The sequence below is a fragment of the Protomyctophum parallelum genome, assembly GCF_964188405.1.
Source record: "Protomyctophum parallelum genome assembly, chromosome: 7".
Lineage (NCBI taxonomy): Eukaryota > Metazoa > Chordata > Actinopteri > Myctophiformes > Myctophidae > Protomyctophum > Protomyctophum parallelum.
In genome coordinates, this window is record NC_139705.1 from 20,875,644 (window position 1) to 20,897,208 (window position 21,565).

Genomic DNA, 21,565 nt, shown 5'->3' on the forward strand with positions numbered 1-21,565 from the left:
ACATAGACTTATGGGTGTTACTGTGTCCAAGGATACATAGACAGGATTTCTGTCATTGGATGATGTGCTGTTTTGGTTAAAAAAAATAAACTGAATATGTTCTTTAAAGTGTTTTTATTCAATAGCTTTTTGGTCTCTGTTTAGCATGTGCAAATATATCACTGACTTGGACAACATAAATATATTGACTGACGCAAAAAACATACTATACAGTACATAATCAAATCAAGTGACAGTTTTTGTGTAGAAAACATTACCACAATAAAGTATCACAAAGTATATCATTAGTACGTATATCATGGATCAGCCATTTAATACACTGAAAATGGTCTTTAAAGTGTTTTCATTCAATAGCCTTTTGGTCTCCGTTAGCATGTGCAAATATGTCACTGACTTGGACACTCATAACATAAATATATTGACCGATGCAAAAACCATACTATACAGTACATTATCAAATTCAAGTGACAATTTTTGTGTAGAAAACATTATCACAATAAAGTATATCATTAGTACGTATACTCATGGATCAGCCATTTACATCAAACACAGACATTCAGAATAAATAAACACACTTAATAGGTCTTATATTGTTGCTAAAAACCTACCTGAGGTCTTTTTTGCAAGAGAGATAACAGTATACAGAAACCGAAGGCTTGGTTGGTTATAGCGTTGATACATTCAGCATTTCCCTTGCCTTAAAACCTCATTAACCCATCATCATTCACAACTGTGACCTTACTGCACAACTGAACTGAACAAACATTAGTTGTGAAGAACATGTGTCCCTTCACGATTCCTGGTCCCCTCTCTAGAGTTCTGGATAGCTGCTCTGTCCTCAATGCCTCGAGCATAGAGACGCAGCAATTGACCATGGATCCTAAGGGAGAAAATACAGCAAAGCTGATGAAGACTGGCAGAATGGTACATGATGCTATGGCCAATACAGCAGCAGAATGCTACATGATGCTATGGCCAATACAGCAGCAGAATGCTACATGATGCTATGGCAAATACAGCAGCAGAATGGTACCTACAATATGTATGTATCCTATTTTGTTCCCAATGATTTCTGCCAGGTCTCTGCTCTACATAAAGTGTCTTGACTTCACTACTTATTGTAATTTGACTCTTTTATAAAAATGTAATTGAATGAAGCGGATGACCTTTTGAGGAGGGTGGGCGGGGAGGGGGTTTGTTTAATAGAAGTGGGTGCTTTCATCAATTCAATTGATCTCACTTCTTTCCACAGTGAACTACAAAGCCGTAAGAAAGTGGTTTAATGTCTTTCAAGAGCACAGCATCAACAGTCATTATTTATGGGGATTGACCAGGTGATCTTTCAGTTATGGGGGAGGTTAGGTCTCTCAAGCCTGTCTTTGGCCCCAGTGACTATTATCCCTGTACTTTGATCAATTCCTCACCTGCAGGAAATCTCAGTGAAAGGCAGGATCTCTCCATCACAGTTCCACACGGAGACTGAGGGTGACTTTCTACAGCACAGTCCACAAAGCAGTTCATTCTTCTGCTGCTTCTTGTCGCTTCCCACCCCTCGTTCCGCCGATCCCCCTGCCAGATGCTGCTGGGATCCATTGTTGCTCATGATCTCTGCGTTTTGTTCACCTGTCCCTCCACCCATTGCCCACTCCTCGTCCGCATCCTCCTCCTCGCCCGGAGGGAGAGAGAAACGCACAGCCTTCACTCGGTGAACCTCCACAAAGGGTAGGTCAAACTGAAACATGTTAGAAGACAAATACGGTACAATTATGGTCATTGTCCTGATAGACGCTCACAGCCAGTGAGAGGTCTGAATTTCCACAATATGCAGACTTTGACATGACGATGAAAAATAATACTTTATTACCATATTATAAGATTACAATTTAGGCATTTTGCATATGCTCTTAATCCAGAGGGATTCAAAGTAAGCAAGAACAACAGATGGTAATACATCAAATACATAGAAAGAGTCATCAAGAATTATAAGCAAGCTAAGAACGAATCCGTCTAACAGTAGAATATCTGCTACGGGCTAGCACCTGAAGAGGTGAGTTTTCAAACTATGGTGGAGGATTGGGAGTGAGTCTGCAGCAATCGGAAGTTCATTCCATAGCTTTGGAGGCAAAAGGTAGAAGAGTCTGGGACGTGTGGAGCATTGTCCCAAATCTCCCGATATATACTCCTTATATTCCTATTAACTATAAGTGTGTGTGTGTGTGTGTGTGTGTGTGTGTGTGTGTGTGTGTGTGTGTGTGTGTGTGTGTGTGTGTGTGTGTGTGTGTGTGTGTGTGTGTGTGTGTGTTCTAATATTATTCCAGTGTGTCAAAGACACCTATGTTATATAATCTTTGTGAATACATCATCTCAGACTCACTGAGGCTATGGCATACCTGTTTGAAGTATGTGGTGGAACTAGCCAATCGAGTGGAAGCTATCCGTCCGGTGTTACGGGATGTACTACTATATTATCTATACTCTCATCTGTCGATTTTCTTTTCTTCTATGAGAGGAATGCACCATGTCCAAATTCTTATTATGTGAACATACTTGGCCAATAGGTTATTTTGATTCTGATGTTCATCAACAACATTACATTTGGAAAGTCAAAAACACGTTGGTGTGTGTGGTGAGGGAGGGTATTTAACAATGTCTCTATGTACAACCTAGACAAAAGGCGTTGGAGATGGATAGGCCATACTCTCCGAAAACCAGCCTCAAACACCACAAGGCAGTCAAGTGGAACCCCCAAGGGAAAAGAAAGAGAGGTCGGCCACGGAACACCTGGCGCAGAGACCTGGAGGCAGATGCAAAAACTATGGGCCACACTTGGGGACAGCTGGAAGTGTTGACTGAGGATCGAGATGCTTGGATAACTCTTGTTGACGGCCTAACCCCAGAAGGGGTAATAGGCGTAAGTAAGTAAGTAAGTACAACCTAGACATTTAACAGATGCTGATTTTACCAAGCGTATCTAACACTAAAGTACAACAGCAGGTCTATGGAGCAAAACCAGAGAATTCTGGACAAGCCCTTTTCTTACCGTAATCTAATGTCATGATATCCAACAATCAGTGGTAGAGGCAAAAAACAAATCCTTCTCTAGCATGCTATAAGCACGGAGGTGGGGTTTATCGGCAGTCCCCCTAACCCTAACCCTTTTTCGGTCAGACAGATGTATAAAACAAAAAATAATTGTTGTGCGATCAAATTAAGCGATTTAGTGATAAACCTGCCATCAGATTATGGGAAGAAAGGTGCTAGTCCAGAATTTTCCTTTAACTTTCTATGAGCGTCTAGGTTCTTTTCCATGTGGACTTCATATTATGTAAAGTAACAGATTATTCATCAGTTACTGTAGGGAGCTCAGGCATATTACTATAAAAGAGTAAGCGGAGGAAAATAAACTAACTAACTCATTTTTTTAACAGTCATTTGGCTGTATAGTGTACTACTGTATTCACTTGGAACCTTCTTCTGAAGTAAACAATATCCCATGAGCCAAGCACACCCTGCTGCTACTGCATTAACCACTGAAGCAGAGCGGATCACAACCACTTTTTAATAAATGTGTCGCCATGTTGTGGCAGACGGCCTTCTACAGTACCTGGTCCTCTGCAGTGGTGTGTCTGTGGAGGAAGGTGAGGAAACCCAGTGGATGAGTCTCCCGCACCAGGATGAGATCAGCTGTCCCATCGGCCAGGTGAGCGGAGGGGGACAGACCCAGAGGACTTTTGGGACAGGAGCTGGACATACATGTGAGAGCCACACACCTGAACCTGCCCTCCACTCTCACCCATCCAGCAGCTGGAGAGTGATGTAGAGATATAGATGGAATGATGCATTTCATTGTAAAATAGCACTAATCCTTGTAAATGTCTAGCTTTAAATTGTGGACGTGCATGTGTATGCGCGGCACGCATTAGGCTTGCTCGGTGGTGCCTCTCGTGGCTCAAGGCCACTTCAGATGGCGTGCCTCCATCATTTAAACAGCTATTCAGCAGAGGCATCACCATCATCTCGTCTTAGGTTTGAAAACAGCACTTCCGCAGGAAAGAACGGTGTCAAATGACAAACGTTTGCCATTTGGTCACATTGTCCCATGCCATGTAGTCACTATATACTACTATTTGGGAGTTATGTTATTCTTAGTTCTTACCTTCTGTATCATTACTGACTTGGCTGTAATGGGAGCTGTACAGTGAGCCACAATCTGAAGACGGGGGAAACAGCTTCTCTGTACTCCTTGAACACACACTGCACCTAAACACATAAATATCTTTCAGTTAGACACTTTCGTCAGGAATAACCATTTATTGCAATGCTATTGCATTGGGTTTGGTGGTGTAACACCGCTCCTGTGATACTACAGATTATCTGCGCAAGCATGACACAGAATCTGAGATCACAAACCCACCACGCACAGGCACTGGATAACAAACCAAATGACCTTGGATTCCATTCCTACTGTATATGCAATACTTTACGTTGTACCCAGTAACAGCCTGACAAAGACACGTGCATACTCTCACACTAGTCTAGCTCATCTTTCTTCAAGATCAAATTCCCCTAGCGTTGGCATGGTTCCTGCCCTCCTTAAGGTGAACCCAACACCTGAGTCTCTGTTGCATGTAGCAACAACGACGATGAGCAAACTGTGAACTGAGACCATGATGTCTGGGGCACTCGTGCAATTGTGATGCAACTGCCAAGAACACTTTCCTCCATTCCCATGAGGGAACTTGACTGTGTCCGGAAAACTAGGTTAATCTTTGTTTCTTAACTCCTAGGTCCTACATTTCACAACACTGTTGTAAATAGGGTGTTGGCCATCACTCTAACAAATAGGTAATTTTCATTGTGCTTAGAGTATCAAGGGACTGACTAGTTGTCATAGTGACACAGACACGACGACTATGTGGTTTGGTTTTCTTTGCATAGCCGAGCTACAGTGACATGACAGTGGGAACTATAAAGCGCTGTACAAAAGCATAGAAACCAGCTACAGTAGACTATCAAATTCTGAGTGTTACATTCTTAGAGTGTACAAATTTACATGACTGATCAAAATATGTCACTAGTTGACAAAGGTTCATGGTGCTTACTCCAACTTTGCGCTTTGTAAGTCGATAAAAGTGTCGGCTAAATGCCTAAATGGACAGTGCTAAGAAAAAAGTATGTGCTACAACTACAAGGTACATTTGGGATCTATCTAAATCTAAACAATATACAATATTATCTCATTAGCACTAGTATTTCTTGTTACCCAGATAGGCAGCGTGTGTTGTCCCTGGGGCTGGAGAGCGGCTGGTCTGCTGGAATGTAGTGAACTATGCCTGCATAGGTCCTGTTACTCAGGTACACCATAAAACCTAAGGAGAGAACAGAGAGCTAGAAACACTTTCTGTATACACCGTATGCAATTTTAAAGGCTTGAAACAGAGCCATGCACAGTAACACAGTGGGGTCAGGGAACCGCTAGGGGTCCTTGAGGGGGTTCCAGGGGGTCCCCAGCTAAAGGAGGACGAACAGTTTACTTTAACCACTAATAAGTTCAGCTGTTTTCGAAATATGTATTTAAAAATGTAAAAATTATGACACATTTTGAATCATTTTTTTAACTAAATGTAACAACACAAATCTCCCTAACAACACAAATCTGCCCATAGCCTATGCTATGGGCAGCCCTGATTGCTTGTTGAAGAAATTCCTTGTTATTCATGTCCTCACTGTATTGCATTACTGCTATTATTTTAATGTGTTATGCCTTGCTTTTCTTTTCTTCAGTCTCATAGTCAGGTTCATATTTTGAGCATCATCATGTCGGCTCCATCCTCCGCCCCTGATCTTCTCACTAACTCTGCTACAGTATGTATTGTACAGTCTATACAGTCTATATATAACAATGTATCCCAAAAATATAACCTTTACAAAACAAATTCCATCATCTCCATTATGGACGCCAGGTTGAAAGTGGTTAATGCGGGGACATTCTCCACTTTAAACCTGGCAACGACTAGTTTAAGCTAAATAGAATAGAGAATAGTGAAAAATTTACAGATTTACAAGGTCACAAAGTGAGCTTGTAGAGCGGTCTTCTCGGGCGTGCCATACCTGAAAGGTCATATCTGAGAGGCCCCATCCAGCGGTGCCTCTCGCTCTCTGCCAGCACGTCTCCGTAGAAGCCATATCCCAGCAGAGACACAGAGTAGCGTACCAGAGCCGAGGGGTGGTGGACGGAGCACACGTCCAGAGGTTGAGAGTCTCCTGCAGGGTGTTTTTAAAGAACACAGAAGCATGGAAGAAGCCAGATTTCCAAGTGATTTCCAATAATCCAGGATATTGATATTAGTGCTCTATGCAAGGGAAATATACTGTAACCAGGGTTTGATTCGCTGGGGTGGATCCATGCTTTTGATATACCCCCCCCCCACACACACACACACACACACACACACACACGCACTCGCACACGCACACGCGCGCACACACACACACACACACACACACACACACACACACACACACACACACACACACACACACACGATAGTTTTATCAACAAACAACAACAAAAAAGCTAAGAGAAATAAGCCCAGGGCTTATTTCCATTGAGGTCTTGTGTGTTCAATTCATTGAGATTGAGACAGATTTTTTTATTATTATACTGAAGTAGCACTGTATATCATATGATAATTAAGTACATACCCAGAATATAAGCATCTCTTACCAATGATGATGTGCAAAGCTGACGTAGTGGGATCATTCACTCCCACTGTGGCGAAGCACACACAGTCTGTAGAGCCTGTATAGGTACAACACAACGCCATGAAAGTGGCACTCAAAGCTACGTTTTAAAATGTATGTATTTATGGACTGACATACTGCCGTGTGCTTCACAGTTCACAGCATATGTTACCGGCAGGAACAATCCCGATGTGAAGGTCACAGCGCTGCAAAGTCACGGTGGGATCGTTCTCCGAAAGGCCCGCCTCCTGTTGCGTGCGTCCAATCAGGCCGTGCACTATTTCGCTGAACATTCCGTCCCCGCCAACACAGACCACACTGTTGTGAGCAAACAACGAGAGAGTTTCTGTCATAAATTCTCCTCCCGGTGAGAGCAGCCAGGTCAGCTGTAATGCTCCTCATTCCACTTGTGTTGTTTACGCCCACACTTACCCGTCGAAGCCTGTCAGGTCTTTCTTCAGTAGGTGATCTCTGGCGTGATTTGCCCGCTCAGTCACTATACAACAGGAGCGAAGGAATTACAAAATTAATTAATGAATTAAGCTTCAACCCATTTAGGCCTGACCTTATATTTCTGTATCAGTGGTTCTCAAAAAAGCCACATTTTCACGATTTTTCAAAAATAGCAGACCTACAAGCTCGTAGCGTGCCACTCGGTGGCACACCAAAATGGGTTCCCGCCCAAAATGGGTTAAAGCGCAAATAACATGCATTTTAAAACTGCTTTTAATATTTAATATCATATTGTCTATGTCCAAAGTTATTTCTAATGGTTTGAGCCTCAATCACCACTCTGATATAACCAGGCATTGTCATTTCTTTCTGGACTTTGAAAGCAGTTTTAGCTGCAATTCCACAATGTCCTGAGGTGGTGGGGGTGCTGATATGCAGATTATTTAATATTTGAGTCATTATAATACTGATGCTAGATAAAACCAGGCTTGTTTCCATTCCATGCCAGCTTGGAAAATTAACAATGGTGGACATTGTAAACAAAGTGGAAATGCAAATTTGGAACTGAAGTCTGAAGAAGGAGGAATAGAAAACAAGCTTCCATTGTGAGAGAGGCCATGGTCAACCAGCATGTAAATTGACCATTGCCATATAACATGGCTTGGCTATTGTTCTCACAGAACAGGTTTGGTCACCATAGAGTAGACCTTCACTTCCAGGTAGAGTCAGCGGTGTGGGAATAACTGCCTCTATTGTTGGAAGAAGGTAAGGTTTAAATCATGCTGCAGGCTGCATTTGACCTCTCCACAAGTTTGTTTGACACCTGTTTTAAAGCCTTGGGAACTTGGGATACCAGATGTCAGTACTATGACATCAGGGATCTCCAAATATGGGCATAAAGGGGACCTGGGAGACAGACAGACAAAGATTTTTGGCACATCACACCCTTGAGTCCTCTGCAATGCACACACCACTGGGAACAGACAGAGATGCTGTGCATTTGCAGTTAAATATTTATGATCAGCTGATGATCCAATCAAATTCCCTTATGCCATCACAGACAGACAGAGACAGATACACAGAGCTGTGCATTTAGGCTCAATAGATAGATATTAAAACCATTGAAAACCTTCAATGGTGTCTCAGAGAGGTACGTTGTCTTGTCTTACCAACGACATGACAGCTGATACCAGCCAGCTCAAACAGGGGGGCAACCACAGAATGGTAGATCTTTCTTCCTCTCTTCTTTCCTCCAAATGGGTTGATGAACACCAACAGTCTGTGAGGCCGTAGAGGGCCTGACGATGACAGATAAGATAAGATAACCACAGTTTCAAACAAAACACTGTAGGTCAGTTACAAGTACAACACCACCATCAAGGGACTGTTAGTAATAGTGGAAATAATCAGGCATGCATAGTAAAATCATGACCATGTTTGTGTATTTAAAGTCTGGTTTCACTTTTTAAAATTGATTACAAGATCTGTCAAAACATCTGTAATTGGTGAGCTAGCTAGGACTTTCCAAAACTGGGATCAGCATGGGACACAAACATCTGGAATGGGTCAGGATCTCATCATTCATACAGTATAATGACTCAACCTTACTGTGAGCTAGGGGTGCAACAGTTACCGATCAATAGTTAGTTAATCAAACTAATTAATTTAATCGATTAGGCCTATAAAAATCACACCCGTGTGAAGTGAGGGGTGCTCCTATCATCATACATCATCTTATTCCGGCCAATCAGAATTTGCGTCCTCACCTTCGTCTTCAATGTTTGTGTTTATGCAATGTTTGTGTTTACACAAACACTCAAAACTGGCCATTCATTATCAATGGCATTTAATGTTTGTGTTAACACAATGTTTGTGTTTACACAAACCCTCAAAGCTGAAGGCCTACCTAGCGCCAATCAAAAATAGCGTTAATCAATAATTTATTTAAATAATCGATTAATAATCAAAGCCCTATTTTGACCATATAAAAATAATCACACTTGTGTGAAGTGAGGTGCGGTGCTCTTATCATCATACATCATCATACATCATCAAATTCCATGCTCAGCCAATCAAATCATCAAACTCTGTGGTACAAACACACAAAGCTGTGTATAGGCGGGGCTAGAACCCCTGAAACATGCAAAAATAGAGAAAATAGTCGATCTACATTGCACATTGCCATGCAATAAAAATATTCTTGTGGGGTGCTAGCCCCTCCTATGCACAGCTTTGTGTGTGTTTGTACCTCGGAATGTGATGATTTGATTGGCTGAGCACGGAATGTGGTGTATGATGATGTTGAATGATATGACATGGATATCCTTACTGTGGGTTTTGAGGGCGGCTCGTAGTTGCGTTGTCCACTGGTCTCTGAGATCCCGACTGGGGCAGCTGAACTGGATTCGGCCCAGGCTCCATAGCAAGCCATAGGAACCGCCACTGCTGCTGCGCTTCACATAAAACACTGAATACGGAACATATGGAAGAACTCAAAGTAAACCAGGGGTGCAACAATTATCTAGCCTAATCGATTATGAATCATAATAATTTAAAATAAAACAATCTGTAATCCAATTTTTCACCAACAACAAAAAAGTTGAAAATAGCGGATCTCCAAAACTCACAACGCATCTTGATGAGATTGTAGATTGGCTATTTTTTATATTTTAGTATGATGCTGTTGTATATGAATAAAGTATCTGTCCGTCTTTTTGCCTGATGCCTAAAGGTCGAACTTAATTAATAAAAAGTACGTTCTTTGGAGCTATAAAACAGTGTTCAGATATTTTTGTCAAATATGTTTTTATTGAACAGATTATAAATTACAAACATTATGATATGAAATACTTTTTTTATGAAACAAAATTAAAGAAAAAATAAACAAGACAAAAAAGAGAAAGAAATCCCTTAACCCTCCCACCCATACTGCTCAGTGACACTGCATACTATATAATAAGATGATATAAAGCTCATGGAAAACATCTGAAAAGAAAATGGCGTACAGTCAACCATATCAATGGTATCCTGTCTATTAATTGTTTCTACTCAGGTAATGGACAAGGGGCAGCCAAACCTTATCAAACTGGCTCTCCCTGTTTCTCAGGAAATACCTTATTCTCTCAAGATGAAGTGTACTAGTCATTTCATTTAACCAGTGCTTAAATGCAGGAGCCTCCTCCTTCTTCCAGTGTGTCAGAATTAGTTTTTTTCGCTGTAATCAGACCATATGAGAAGAGTTGTTTCTGTGCTCTCGTCAACATAGGCATGGAGTCTGACAAACCCAAAATTATCAGTACAGGATCGGGGTCAATATGAATACTCAAAATATCAGAGAGCGTCTCAAATATCTTAATCATCTTTGTATCCGAGGGCAAAGGGCGAAGCTATGAAGAAGATTTGCATCTATTGTATTACATTTGTCACAATGCGAAGAAATATCTGGGTATATGTTATGTAATTTTAATTTGGAATAATGGAGTCTATGTAGGACTCGGAACTGGATAAGGCAATGTCTGGAATTGATAGAGCATGCATTAATTTATTTTTATCCTCTCCTTGATTCTGGCCTAAGTATATACATGCAGGCATAAGATGTGAACACAATCTTCTCTGTGTACGATAAAGTATCTATATCAGACTAATTGATTTTATATATTATTTTTTTTCACAACCATCGCATCGACATGTTGTGAGCTTGAAGAGCAGCTATTTTAGAGGGGTAGGCAGTGTATAAAATAGGGCATACGTGGTTTAAACCAACCTGTGAAGTCTTTGTCTGTGTCTACAACAGACTTGAGGGGAAATATCTCCACCTGGTCCTCTTCCACTCCGATCAATTCAGCTACTGGCACTGAAACTTCAATCAAAAACATATATTCTATGATTATCTAGTTAAAAAGATACATAATTTAAATTATATCAAAAAGGAAACTCAAGTAAAAGTAGTTAAATAATAATAAAATAAAACTATTAATGTATAGGCTACTTAGTTACCTAATTCCAGCACTGGAGCTAATCTGACCCTATACCTTAGGAAGGAAAATATCTATTTTGTTGTTGCATTTTGTTATCAATCAATATTAACTGAGAGAAAATATAGGCCTATAGGATTGGGCTGCCTGTAATATATAAGAGAAGAAGACTGTGCTGCTGGATTAATGTTCTTGGGCTGCATGATATGTGAACTTCAAATTACACTTTGTGTGTGTGTGTGTGTGTGTGTGTGTGTGTGTGTGTGTGTGTGTGTGTGTGTGTGTGTGTGTGTGTGTGTGTGTGTGTGTGTGTGTGTGTGTGTGTGTGTGTGTGTGTGTGTGCCTACTCCTGTTTGTTATCATTGATATGACTGGTTGCATGTCTCTTTTCCATGCATGCACATTTCTGACAGATACAGATTAAGTGGGCTAGTCAGTCCAATGTACAAAGAGTTTTTAGCATATCTCACTTATCTCACTATCTGTACCCTTCTGCCTGCATGCTGTCAGACAGGATGGGTGGCTTTAAGTGCATAGCAACAACATTGCGTGTTGAACAGGCTCATTACACGTGCGTCCATATTCTTTTGTTCCCCATGTAACTCTGGGCAATGTTAACGGCTGGAAACAATATTCTACAACTTCCATAATAGCCTAATTAACGACCAACCATATTGGAGATGAAAAGGCGACACACTTACTGGTTTTCTTGTCGCGATTCTTCTTGTCAACTTCAGTCCAGTTGAAGTACCACCCGGTCAGTACCGCCCGATACCTTTTTTTCCCGACCCATAAACTCGACTCCAGCCTCTGATCCATCCCACATCTGAAAATGTCCATAAACGTACTCGCAGGGTCGCTTTTTCTGTCACACTATAGTCTGCGCTCAACAATTTATGATCACATAGTTTATGCTATATATCCCGGGAGGAGAAATCCATTTTGATCTCGTCATCAATCAGCATCCCTATCCGTACCAACCTCCTATCCATCTTCATCTGATAACGCTTAAATTAGATGCATGCACATTAACTTTTAGCGCTATAATAATCTATAGTCCAGAGAAAGTTCCAAACCACTCTGTTGTTGCACCTATCCTATGTCATAACATAGGTCTAGGTCTAGGAGGTGTTCCAAAAAATATCCTGACAGTACCTCCCACCTGACACCTGCACGCCGCAGCCTAGTGTTCTGATTGGACAAGAGAAGCGAAACTACAGTAGGCTACAAAATGAATACACTTACAGACTCGCACAACAAGAATACCTATAGGTTATCCAAGGGTAGGATGAATTCCTGCATAACCAGACAGACAGGCGTTGCACGCGCACATGTGCGCGACTGCGCGCGCATATAGATGGCTTATATCGATGACGATTTTAGACATTATACTATAATAATTGTCTAATAACTAATAAGTGTCTTATTACTAGACTAACAACTGTCACGTGTGTGTGTGTGTGTGTGTGTGTGTGTGTGTGTGTGACTGTGTGTGTGTGTGTGTGTGTGTGTGTGTGTGTGTGTGTGTGTGTGTGTGTGTGTGTGTGTGTGTGTGTGTGTGTGTGTGTGTGGCTACGTGTGTGTGGCTACGCCTACGTGTATGAGTGAGTGCGTGAGTGAGTGAGTTTGTGCGTGCATGCATGCATGCACACACGCACTCATGAGTGCGTGTTTCACTCACACACACACCCACACACCCACACACACTCGCACACGCGAGAGATATAGATAGCCTAGGTTTTCAAACACTTTTGTGACAAAGACAAATGGGCAGATAAAATCACACACTGTTCATAATCATCATATAACACATAGCGGATAAACTCACAACATATAGCCTAGTCGGTCTATATTGTGAGATGCTATTTTTGTTGTTTTGTTCAGAGAAAAAAATATCAATAATAAGCTTCAGTATGTAGGCCTAGTAGCCTACTGGCCTAGCTATCCCCTATATATTAATTTATATTCTTTAGACATAGCTAATGAAAGGCCCATAACACGGACACCATGTTTGAATATGTATCTCCGCCCCCTAGCCGTGTTAAACGCATTCATAAATTATAAATGCAATTTGAAGAAGTAAACCATACATTTAATTATTTAATTATAATAAAAATAATGAAAACTGGGCATATCATTTTCGTTTTTTGTAAAAAAAAGAAAAGAAAAATCAGATGCAAATTGCCTCAATGCTAGTAGATCTTGCAGTTGCAGTTTATTATTGTTTTACAATAGTAAAATAGTGTGCGTGTGTCTTTTTGGTCCAATTTAACTGATAACCAATCTTAACATCTCACACATAAATGAAGTCATTGAATGGTTTCTGCTGTGACGGTCTGCTGTCAGAAGAATTCTGTCAATAATGTGGAAATTGATCTCCGATCGAGAACTTCCGGCGTGATAAACATATATTGAAGTTAACGGCAATGTTCCAAAATATATTCTCCGGTTTTGGGGCCGGAGGACACTGGTATGATTTACTTTGGAAAAACTTTCATTCGCGGACGCGGTATGATTAATTTAAATTGAATTGATTGATTGATGAATTACAGTACATTTCAATCAATCGATCGTACACGGCAGCTGAGCTTTTATTTTGGAGTCAAAGTGCAGCCGCTGTTTTTACTGATTGTAGTCAGTTTGACGGAAGCTTCATCCTGGTTCCTTCCCCTGTCTCTCTGTCTACTGTCTGCTAGCACACACACACTCAGCTAGCTAGACTAGCTTTGTACAATCTAATCTTTTCTGTCAATATTATGAATTAATAGACCTCTGGTCTGTGCTACAGTTGAGTTCATTGGCGTTTCCATAGTCCTGATACACAAACCATCTGACAAAATGAACATACGAAACGCGAGGGTAAGTTTGCCGACGAGCGTTTCTAGCAGCCATGCAGTTCCAACCGGCTAATCTTAGCTACCTAGCTCGCTACCAAAGCTAAGATTAGCAGTCGTTATTAGCGATGCTGATGTTGTGTCATCATAACTCCTGCTTATGCTATAAATATTTAGATTAATACAGCCACCTGTTTCATTTCGTTGTTTCTCATACAGCCAGAGGACCTAATGAACATGCAGCATTGTAACCTGCTGTGTCTGCCAGAGAACTACCAAATGAAATATTACTTCTATCATGGATTGTCTTGGCCTCAGGTGAATTATACTGTTAATATACTTTTACAAACATGTTATGTGTCGTCCGTATAATATATATATATATACACACACACACACACACACACACAGTGTACACACATTTAACAAAATGTCCATTGCCAACATTTCAGCTCTCCTACATTGCAGAAGACGAAAATGGTAAAATAGTTGGATATGTGTTGGCCAAGATGTGAGTATCTAACCATATTTTGCACAATTGAATGAAGTAGGATCTGATTTGTGGTGTTTTTAATGGGTCATACCAAATTGTTTCTTTCCAGGGAGGAGGACCCAGATGACGTCCCTCATGGTCACATTACATCCCTGGTGAGTCTATGCTCCACAACACAGAGAGACTGCAGTGCACACCTCTTTTGTGTCATGATTATGACATTTTACATGTCCTAGTTACTGCCTCTGATTGGCCGACCGCATACATGGCATGCTGGATTTGTTTAATGCTGTCGTGTCGTGGGTCTATTTTAATAACTCCTGTTATGGCCTGATCTTTAGCTTTTGTTAATTTCAAAATAAGAAGAGGACATGTTTCCTTTTTAAATCTGTGTTTCTAAAATGTCTGAGCCCAGATGATACAGCAACGTCCAGCTAGCCAGTCACAAATAAAGATTAAAAATACTTAATGGCAACGTCGCTTACACACGTTTCCGCGGTCGCCTACTGCTGCTTTATTCATCTTTGAAACATCTAATCAACACTCAAGCGACGATACATGTGTCCGTGACCAGACAGTGGTGCAGTGAGTCTATTGGAGAGTAGCCTAGGAAACCCAGACGTTTTTATTTCCAGGGAGAAAATTGGAGAAGGGACCCTAGGGTACCGCCGTCCAAAATACAGAAAAGGTAACTGAGGGTTCCGAAAGGGGCTAGATTTATCCCATTATCTAGTGTCTAGTGTTGCAAATTGCGGCAAATTTTACTTTCCGATTAATTGTCGCACAAAAAAGTGTTTTTGGCAAACATGAATGGAAAATTGCTTTTCTGTTTGACTTTTAGACTTCATAAACAAACGCATACTGTAGGATAGAGAATAAAGAGCTGTTGGACTTGGAGGTGTGTCTTTTCCCTCGGATGGTTCGGTTTTGAGTCTAATATTAGCCCCCTCTTATCAAAACCTTTTAAGACAATGTACTTTTAGATTAAAGCCATAATGAAAAGGGTATGTTTATTCATACTGTGTGTGTGCGTGTGTATGTATGTATGTATATATATATGTATATATATATATATATATATATATATTAGGGCTGACCCAAAAAAATCGATTAATCAACGTTCAATCGATACGCACGGGAATAGTCATTAAAAAAAAGCGGACGCTTTTGGTCCGCGAGACGGCCCCATTTGGTCCGCGAGCCATGCTCGTGCCTCGCAGCACCGCAACGCCTCCTTCCCTCTCCCCCTCACTCGTGTTAAGGTAACAAGGAAGTAAACACACAGCAGCCTGCAGTCATGCCGCCACAAAATAAATCTAAAGTGGTTGCATTTTAAAATATGCAAGGAGAACAAAGAACAAGTGGTGTGTTAACTATGTGACAAGAAATTAGCGTATCACATATGGGATGGCCCAAGTGGGGCGAAAATTTCACGCATGGGACGGGGGAAAAGGCCCCCGACCTCCTGGGCTCCGAGGGACTTCCAGGCGCGCTAATTTGCGCCGCGGTCATCCGCACTTTTCTACCCCAAGAAAGAGCCTCGTCGGAAGGGTCTGAGAGCGGCGTAGACCGCGGCGCAAATTAGCGCGCCTGGAGCTCCAGGACTTCCAGGGGCTGGTGAAACTGAAAACCGCGCTTTTCGACCCCAAGACAGAGCCTGGTCTGAAGGGGTTGATTGATTTAAGAGTTGCATTCATGTTACGGTCGGGTGGTGCTTTTTTTGGTGTTTTCACATCTGAGTTTCAATCGGAAGAGAAGCTAAATCCCTACATTTTCTGGATTATAGGCTATATATTTTTTATTTGAGAGGTGTCAGGCCTGTGTCAGGCAGTTGACTTGTTACGGTCGGATGTTTTATTAACTTATTAAGCCTAATTATTTGTGCGTCACTGCTTTCATGAAGGCTGCAACAGTTGTTGCTTATCGTTGAAAATAAATGAGACCAATCCAAGCATGCCTTTCTCTCCGCTATATCGTTGTTTAAGCCGAAGAGTCACTGCTCGCATCGCATCGCGCACCTCACATCGCACCCCCCCCCTCCCCGTTGGGTTTCGAAGCGTTCGAAACAAATTTATATAGAAGCGTCGATCATCAAAAACGTGATCGAAGGTCAGCCCTAATATATATATATAGATAGCTGTACTAACTACTTATTACCATAATAAAATAAATTCGTGGTCTCCAGCCAGAAAGGTTAAGTAACACTGGAATCCACGTTTTTAACTTTTTAGTGAGACCTAGTTGGCTCACACAGGCTCAGTTTCAGCGATCATTGAAGGCTTCAAGAAGCCTAGGCGTCGGCTCCTTGGCACTCGGCAGGGATGTTGTGTCGAATGTGACTGATTTGAAGAACCGACGGTCGATCGCGGTTCGACACGTCTGTAGATGGATACTGTAGATAAGAGTCCGCCAAAATATGAAATGTAAATATAAGTTGCTGTCTGTGTCTTCCAGGCTGTGAAACGCTCCCACAGACGGCTGGGTCTTGCTCAAAAGCTCATGGACCAGGCCAGCAGGGCCATGATTGAAAACTTCAATGCTAAATATGTCTCTCTTCATGTGCGCAAAAGGTAAATGCCCATTTTTAGCTGTCCATAACATTTGTATTTCTGTATTTACAGTTAATCAGACTAATTGTAAAACGAAATTGATAATCGTTTTATAATCAATCCCCCATTCTTGTGAAATTGGCAGATGTACTTGTATGCTTACAACAATGTGTTGTATTCAGTGGTTAAAGTTAAACATAGTTCCAATATATGTCTCGATTATCGACATTTGCAGCCCTAGACTAATTTCTTTATTCTTTCAGATAAATAACCAGGTTCCCAATCACCTAGCAACCCCTGGATGTAATAATTGGGCACCTGTGTTTTTGTTGCCATGAACTTATGTTTACTTATTTTCTCATCATATTAGCAACCGAGCTGCCTTGCACCTGTACTCCAACACACTGAAATTCCAGTAAGTCCTTTTGTCTGTCGATCAATATTATTTATTGCATGTAGCTCATATATTAATTTGTTATATTGATACATTTTCCTATGGCCTTTCACAGAATTAGTGAAGTAGAGCCTAAATACTATGCAGATGGGGAGGACGCCTACGCCATGAAGAGAGACTTGACCCCAATACCAGACGAGGTGACTTTCTAATCCCAATTTGTATTTGCCATGATGGCGACTCTCTAGCACTAATGGTGTGTTGTCTAGTTCCTTGTTCCTTACGTCATAATGTGCCTCATTACGTCATATCTTTATTGTTAAAGGCATTTAATGTTTGTGTTTGCACCGTCTGTTTTACATCACCATTACATCACCTAATCAACATGAGTTAGACTTTAATATATTAGCGCCCCTCACTTCACACAGGTGTGATTTTTAATATTATATCTATGTGTAGTTGTACTCTTCTCTTTACTCAAGTCAGATTTTTTTTCTTTTTCCTTCATGGTTCATGTTCATTGTTTATCTACACGGTAACAAGTTAACAACTGAGAACTGCTCCTTGAAGTGAATAAAACTGTAAAGTTCACAAGGTTATTAGAATGGCATTGAGAAGCCAGGAACACACATGGCTGTAACGGTAGAGCTACATGCATGCTGATTGCTTGCCATGAGTTTTGAACTAGTGTTCTTCATTGAAAGTCTTCATGACTTCTCAAACACTAGTGATTTATCATGTAGCATAATAGAGCACCGAAGTCTGACATAATTTACACATCCTACCTGGGTCGTGTTTTTTTTCTCAAATTCTGAATTCATAAACCTTTAAAAAAATATATATAGCGCAGCAATTAAGAACTGGGTTAAAAAATAAACAAACGGTGGTTTGACTCGTATGAATATGAAGCATCATCTGATGGTGATAAAACGCTAATGTTACTGCCGCCAAATTAGTTACAGACTATCAAATATGAGATGAGACTGTATCGTAAATTATTCAGAGCCTCCTCCCCGACAATATCGCAGAGACAGTTTGTAAATTTTTGGACCACAATGCTTATATGAGACGATTTTAAGATGACCAAATGTTATTCTCCATAGAGAGAAACCTCCGCGACCCAGGGGATGAACGAGTGACGTCAAGACTTTGGTACGGTACAAGAAAGAAATTCAAATTTTGCTTTGTTCCAACTCCATGTAAAGAAATCAATACAAGCATGCCGAACTCTTATAAAACCAATGCCAAATGTGCTCTCTGTGGCCTGCAGTATCGAAAACCAGGAGTCTGTGTGTTGGGACCAGATGCCCCATCTGCCCACAGCCTGTCGGGGTCTGGTGACCAGGAGAGAGAGGGGGAAAGAGACAGCGGAGGAGAGAGTAAAGAGCTGAGTGAAGTTAGCGAAGCAACAGAAAGCACGGACGTCAAAGATTCTTCCTCTGATTCACAATGACTCTAGCTATTTTTAAATTCATCCTTTACTCTTTTTTTTATTTTTTATCCCCAACCTCACTTGATGCTACTTGGAGGGTCTCACCATCTTGGCTGTTGATACCTTAACCACAGTTTCTTTTTTCCAGAACTCTGTTTTCATTGTATTGACCAACAACGGAGACTTGGGAAATGGGGAGAAAGCTTTGTAAATGAAAATCATGTTCAAATTCACAACTGGTTTCAAAAGATTTTATTATACTTGGGTGTTGTTACTGCTTCCGGAGAGGGCCCCGGCTTCAAATGTACAAAATTGAAAATGTTTACAATGCTTTTCAATTTGCCTCTGTCAGGTATCTTGAGTATTTAACGAAAATACTACCAATAAACCTGTAAAATGAATACATATATATAGTACTGCACTTGTATCATTGAGTACGTATTTACACTAGCCTGGGCAGCATTCCTTTTCGGGTTTATGATCAGGTCAGGAGCGGATGATGTTGTAGTCATTGTTTAACCAGACAGTGGCCGTGTGGTTAGTGTCTGCCTGCTTGGCACTCGACATCAAAGCGGAGAAAGCGGAGAACAAATTTCACTGCAGCGGTAATGTGTGTGACAAATCTTACGATTTTGACTTAGTCATCAGGCAGGAACCATCGATATGGAACTTCCTCTTCCCTCAAACCGATTTTTCTCAAAAGCCGCAAGCTACGAGAGAGGTTTGAGGGAAAGGAAGTTCCAGATGATGTTTCCTGCCTGATAACTACAACATGACGTGTCACGTAACCATAACATCCACTCCAGACCCGGTTCACTGCACGGCAATTTTGTAACGGACCAGGCTTTCCTCCGAGGTGGAAAGCCTGGTGATGCGAGGTTATATTTACACAGCGTTGAAGCCAACATGACATGCACACCACTTGCTTTATGTCTTCAGTGGCGAAGGGAATCAAATTCCCCAAGATTTGAAAGAAAGTGAATTCCTGCACACACTGAGCTTGCACCGATTGCAGGACTGTACCAAGACAACCCAACGATGAAGTGACAGTTTATGTTCAAGTACAATGAATAGTTCCATAATCATGGAATTATAGAAATGACTTCGACTTAATGAGCTTTTTTGTTGGACAAAAACAATTGGGTCTGTTAACTGGGTGTGTCCGTGGAGTCGTGCATGCTGCCTTCTATTCGAACTGGGCGTGTCCCCCATGGGTCTACTTGGTCCCACTTTTTGACTGGTGCAACCACTCCATTACAGAGCTATGTGGGTCCCTGGGTCTTTCCGAGCACGAAAATAGCTTGGTTGGTTTTCAGGTAACTCATTTCTCAACTGTTTTGGACGCGGGGCGGCTCGCCGGAAACAGCCTGGCCACATGTCCCTGGGTCGGTCCCTGGGTCTGTCTGAGCACGAAAATAGCTTGGTTGGTTTTCTTTGACGAAAATGGCAGATCTACAAGCTCACAATGCATGTGCTGTTTAGCCTGTTTTTATGTTGTATGTTTTGTCAAATGTTAACCTATTTCAGCCAAATGTTCGCTTACGATATCATGCCAAGAATAGGGATACTAGGGACTGGTCACTGGCTGAAATTGTTCTGCTGAATGTTCTATTGTAAATCTAAGTTTAGTTGTGTAATGTACTGTATGTGTCTGACATTAGTTTGGACTGCTGTACATACCACACATCCAATGCTGCAGTTGGTTTTTCTGGCCTGGCACAGAAACCCATGCTTTCCTCTGAAAGTTATTGCTCTTGGTGATGATTGCCGTCAACTTCGTCAAGTACACAGCTGAAAATGTGCTATGTATGACATTACAGTAATGAGACTATATTTAGCAACCTGACTTTTTTTGACCAGCAAACTACTTCTCAGAAAATCCACTCTTGTCTTACTGGATCAACTATGCATTATGCTTACATCTTAGTTGTATGTACAATTTACCCACCCCACCCCCACCCCTACTTTGAACTAAAGTAGTCATATTGAAGTTGAGCAACGTAATTGTACATGAGGGATGGACTATTTACAGTAGATTTCCCCTTGTTCCATATTCTTTGTGATATTGATCAAAAACAGCAAATTCAGGGATATTCAGACAGATTCTAGTGCATGTTTTAGTCTTTAGAGCAGGGGTGCCCACACGTTTTTGAGTGGTGCAACCACTCCAAGGAACAGCAATGTCCGTGTTAACCTATGTGACTGAATATGTTACTTTAATGAGTACCAGTAGGGGCGCTGTTGTGCCAGAAACGGAGAGAGAGAGATAGTGCTGCACTGTTGCCTGCTAATGAGAGAGGGGGGGGGGGAGAGGGGAGTTGCACCACTCAGTTCACACGGGTGTGATTTTTGACTTGAGAGCTTTCAAAATGGCCAGCTCAACAAGAGATATTATCCTATTGCTGACAATAGTTTCAAAATGTACCAGAGGGAGCTTTGCAATAGCGTTGATGGCGTTAAGACAAACATTTGGAATGGGAAATACTGTAGAAGGGGGGAGAATGGAATTGGAAGGGTTTTCTTGTAGGCTATATACATTATATAACTTTGTAATGCTAGGCTACTGACATTTGTGTGCAACACTGAAAAAAAGCAAATTTGTGCTGACAACCCTAACCCTTTTTGATGTCAATCAATTAAGTCAACTTAATTCAAGTGGGAGATGCCAAAAAATATATATATTTATTTTTAT

The 21,565-nt window shown here is 41.2% G+C and overlaps 2 protein-coding genes across 2 annotated transcripts; one reads left to right on the forward strand and one right to left on the reverse strand.

The window, feature by feature from the left end:
• Positions 1-116: 116 nt before the first annotated feature.
• Positions 117-12,258, reverse strand: LOC310862263 (ceramide kinase). The gene is made up of 13 exons (XM_083770076.1): positions 11,873-12,258; positions 10,961-11,056; positions 9,527-9,664; positions 8,367-8,495; positions 7,177-7,240; positions 6,917-7,062; positions 6,728-6,802; positions 6,112-6,264; positions 5,264-5,369; positions 4,157-4,260; positions 3,605-3,804; positions 1,425-1,732; positions 117-880 (listed from the first exon to the last, which is right to left on the reverse strand). The coding sequence occupies exons 1-13, from the start codon at positions 12,009-12,011 to the stop codon at positions 766-768; spliced, it is 1,773 nt and encodes a 590-aa protein (XP_083626202.1). The 5' UTR covers positions 12,012-12,258; the 3' UTR covers positions 117-765.
• Positions 12,259-13,824: 1,566 nt separating this feature from the next.
• naa10 (N-alpha-acetyltransferase 10, NatA catalytic subuni) lies at positions 13,825-19,278 on the forward strand. Its single transcript, XM_083768844.1, has 8 exons — positions 13,825-14,030; positions 14,225-14,323; positions 14,458-14,516; positions 14,608-14,653; positions 16,953-17,068; positions 17,418-17,462; positions 17,557-17,641; positions 18,712-19,278. The coding sequence occupies exons 1-8, from the start codon at positions 14,010-14,012 to the stop codon at positions 18,892-18,894; spliced, it is 654 nt and encodes a 217-aa protein (XP_083624970.1). The 5' UTR covers positions 13,825-14,009; the 3' UTR covers positions 18,895-19,278.
• The last annotated feature ends 2,287 nt before the right edge of the window (positions 19,279-21,565 follow it).

Bases quoted from the DNA above. Each gene is read 5' to 3' on its own strand.
- naa10 (XM_083768844.1), top strand. From the start codon at position 14,010: ATGAACATACGAAACGCGAGG. The intron at 14,031-14,224 runs GTAAGTTTGCCG...TTTCTCATACAG, and splicing joins TGAACATACGAAACGCGAGG to CCAGAGGACCTAATGAACAT. The intron at 17,642-18,711 runs GTGACTTTCTAA...TGTGGCCTGCAG, and splicing joins TGACCCCAATACCAGACGAG to TATCGAAAACCAGGAGTCTG.
- LOC310862263 (XM_083770076.1), bottom strand. From the start codon at position 12,011: ATGGACATTTTCAGATGTGGGATGGATCAGAGGCTGGAGTCGAGTTTA. The intron at 8,496-9,526 runs GTAAGGATATCC...TGTCATCGTCAG, and splicing joins AGCCGCCCTCAAAACCCACA to GCCCTCTACGGCCTCACAGA. The intron at 6,265-6,727 runs GTAAGAGATGCT...AACACCCTGCAG, and splicing joins AGCTTTGCACATCATCATTG to GAGACTCTCAACCTCTGGAC.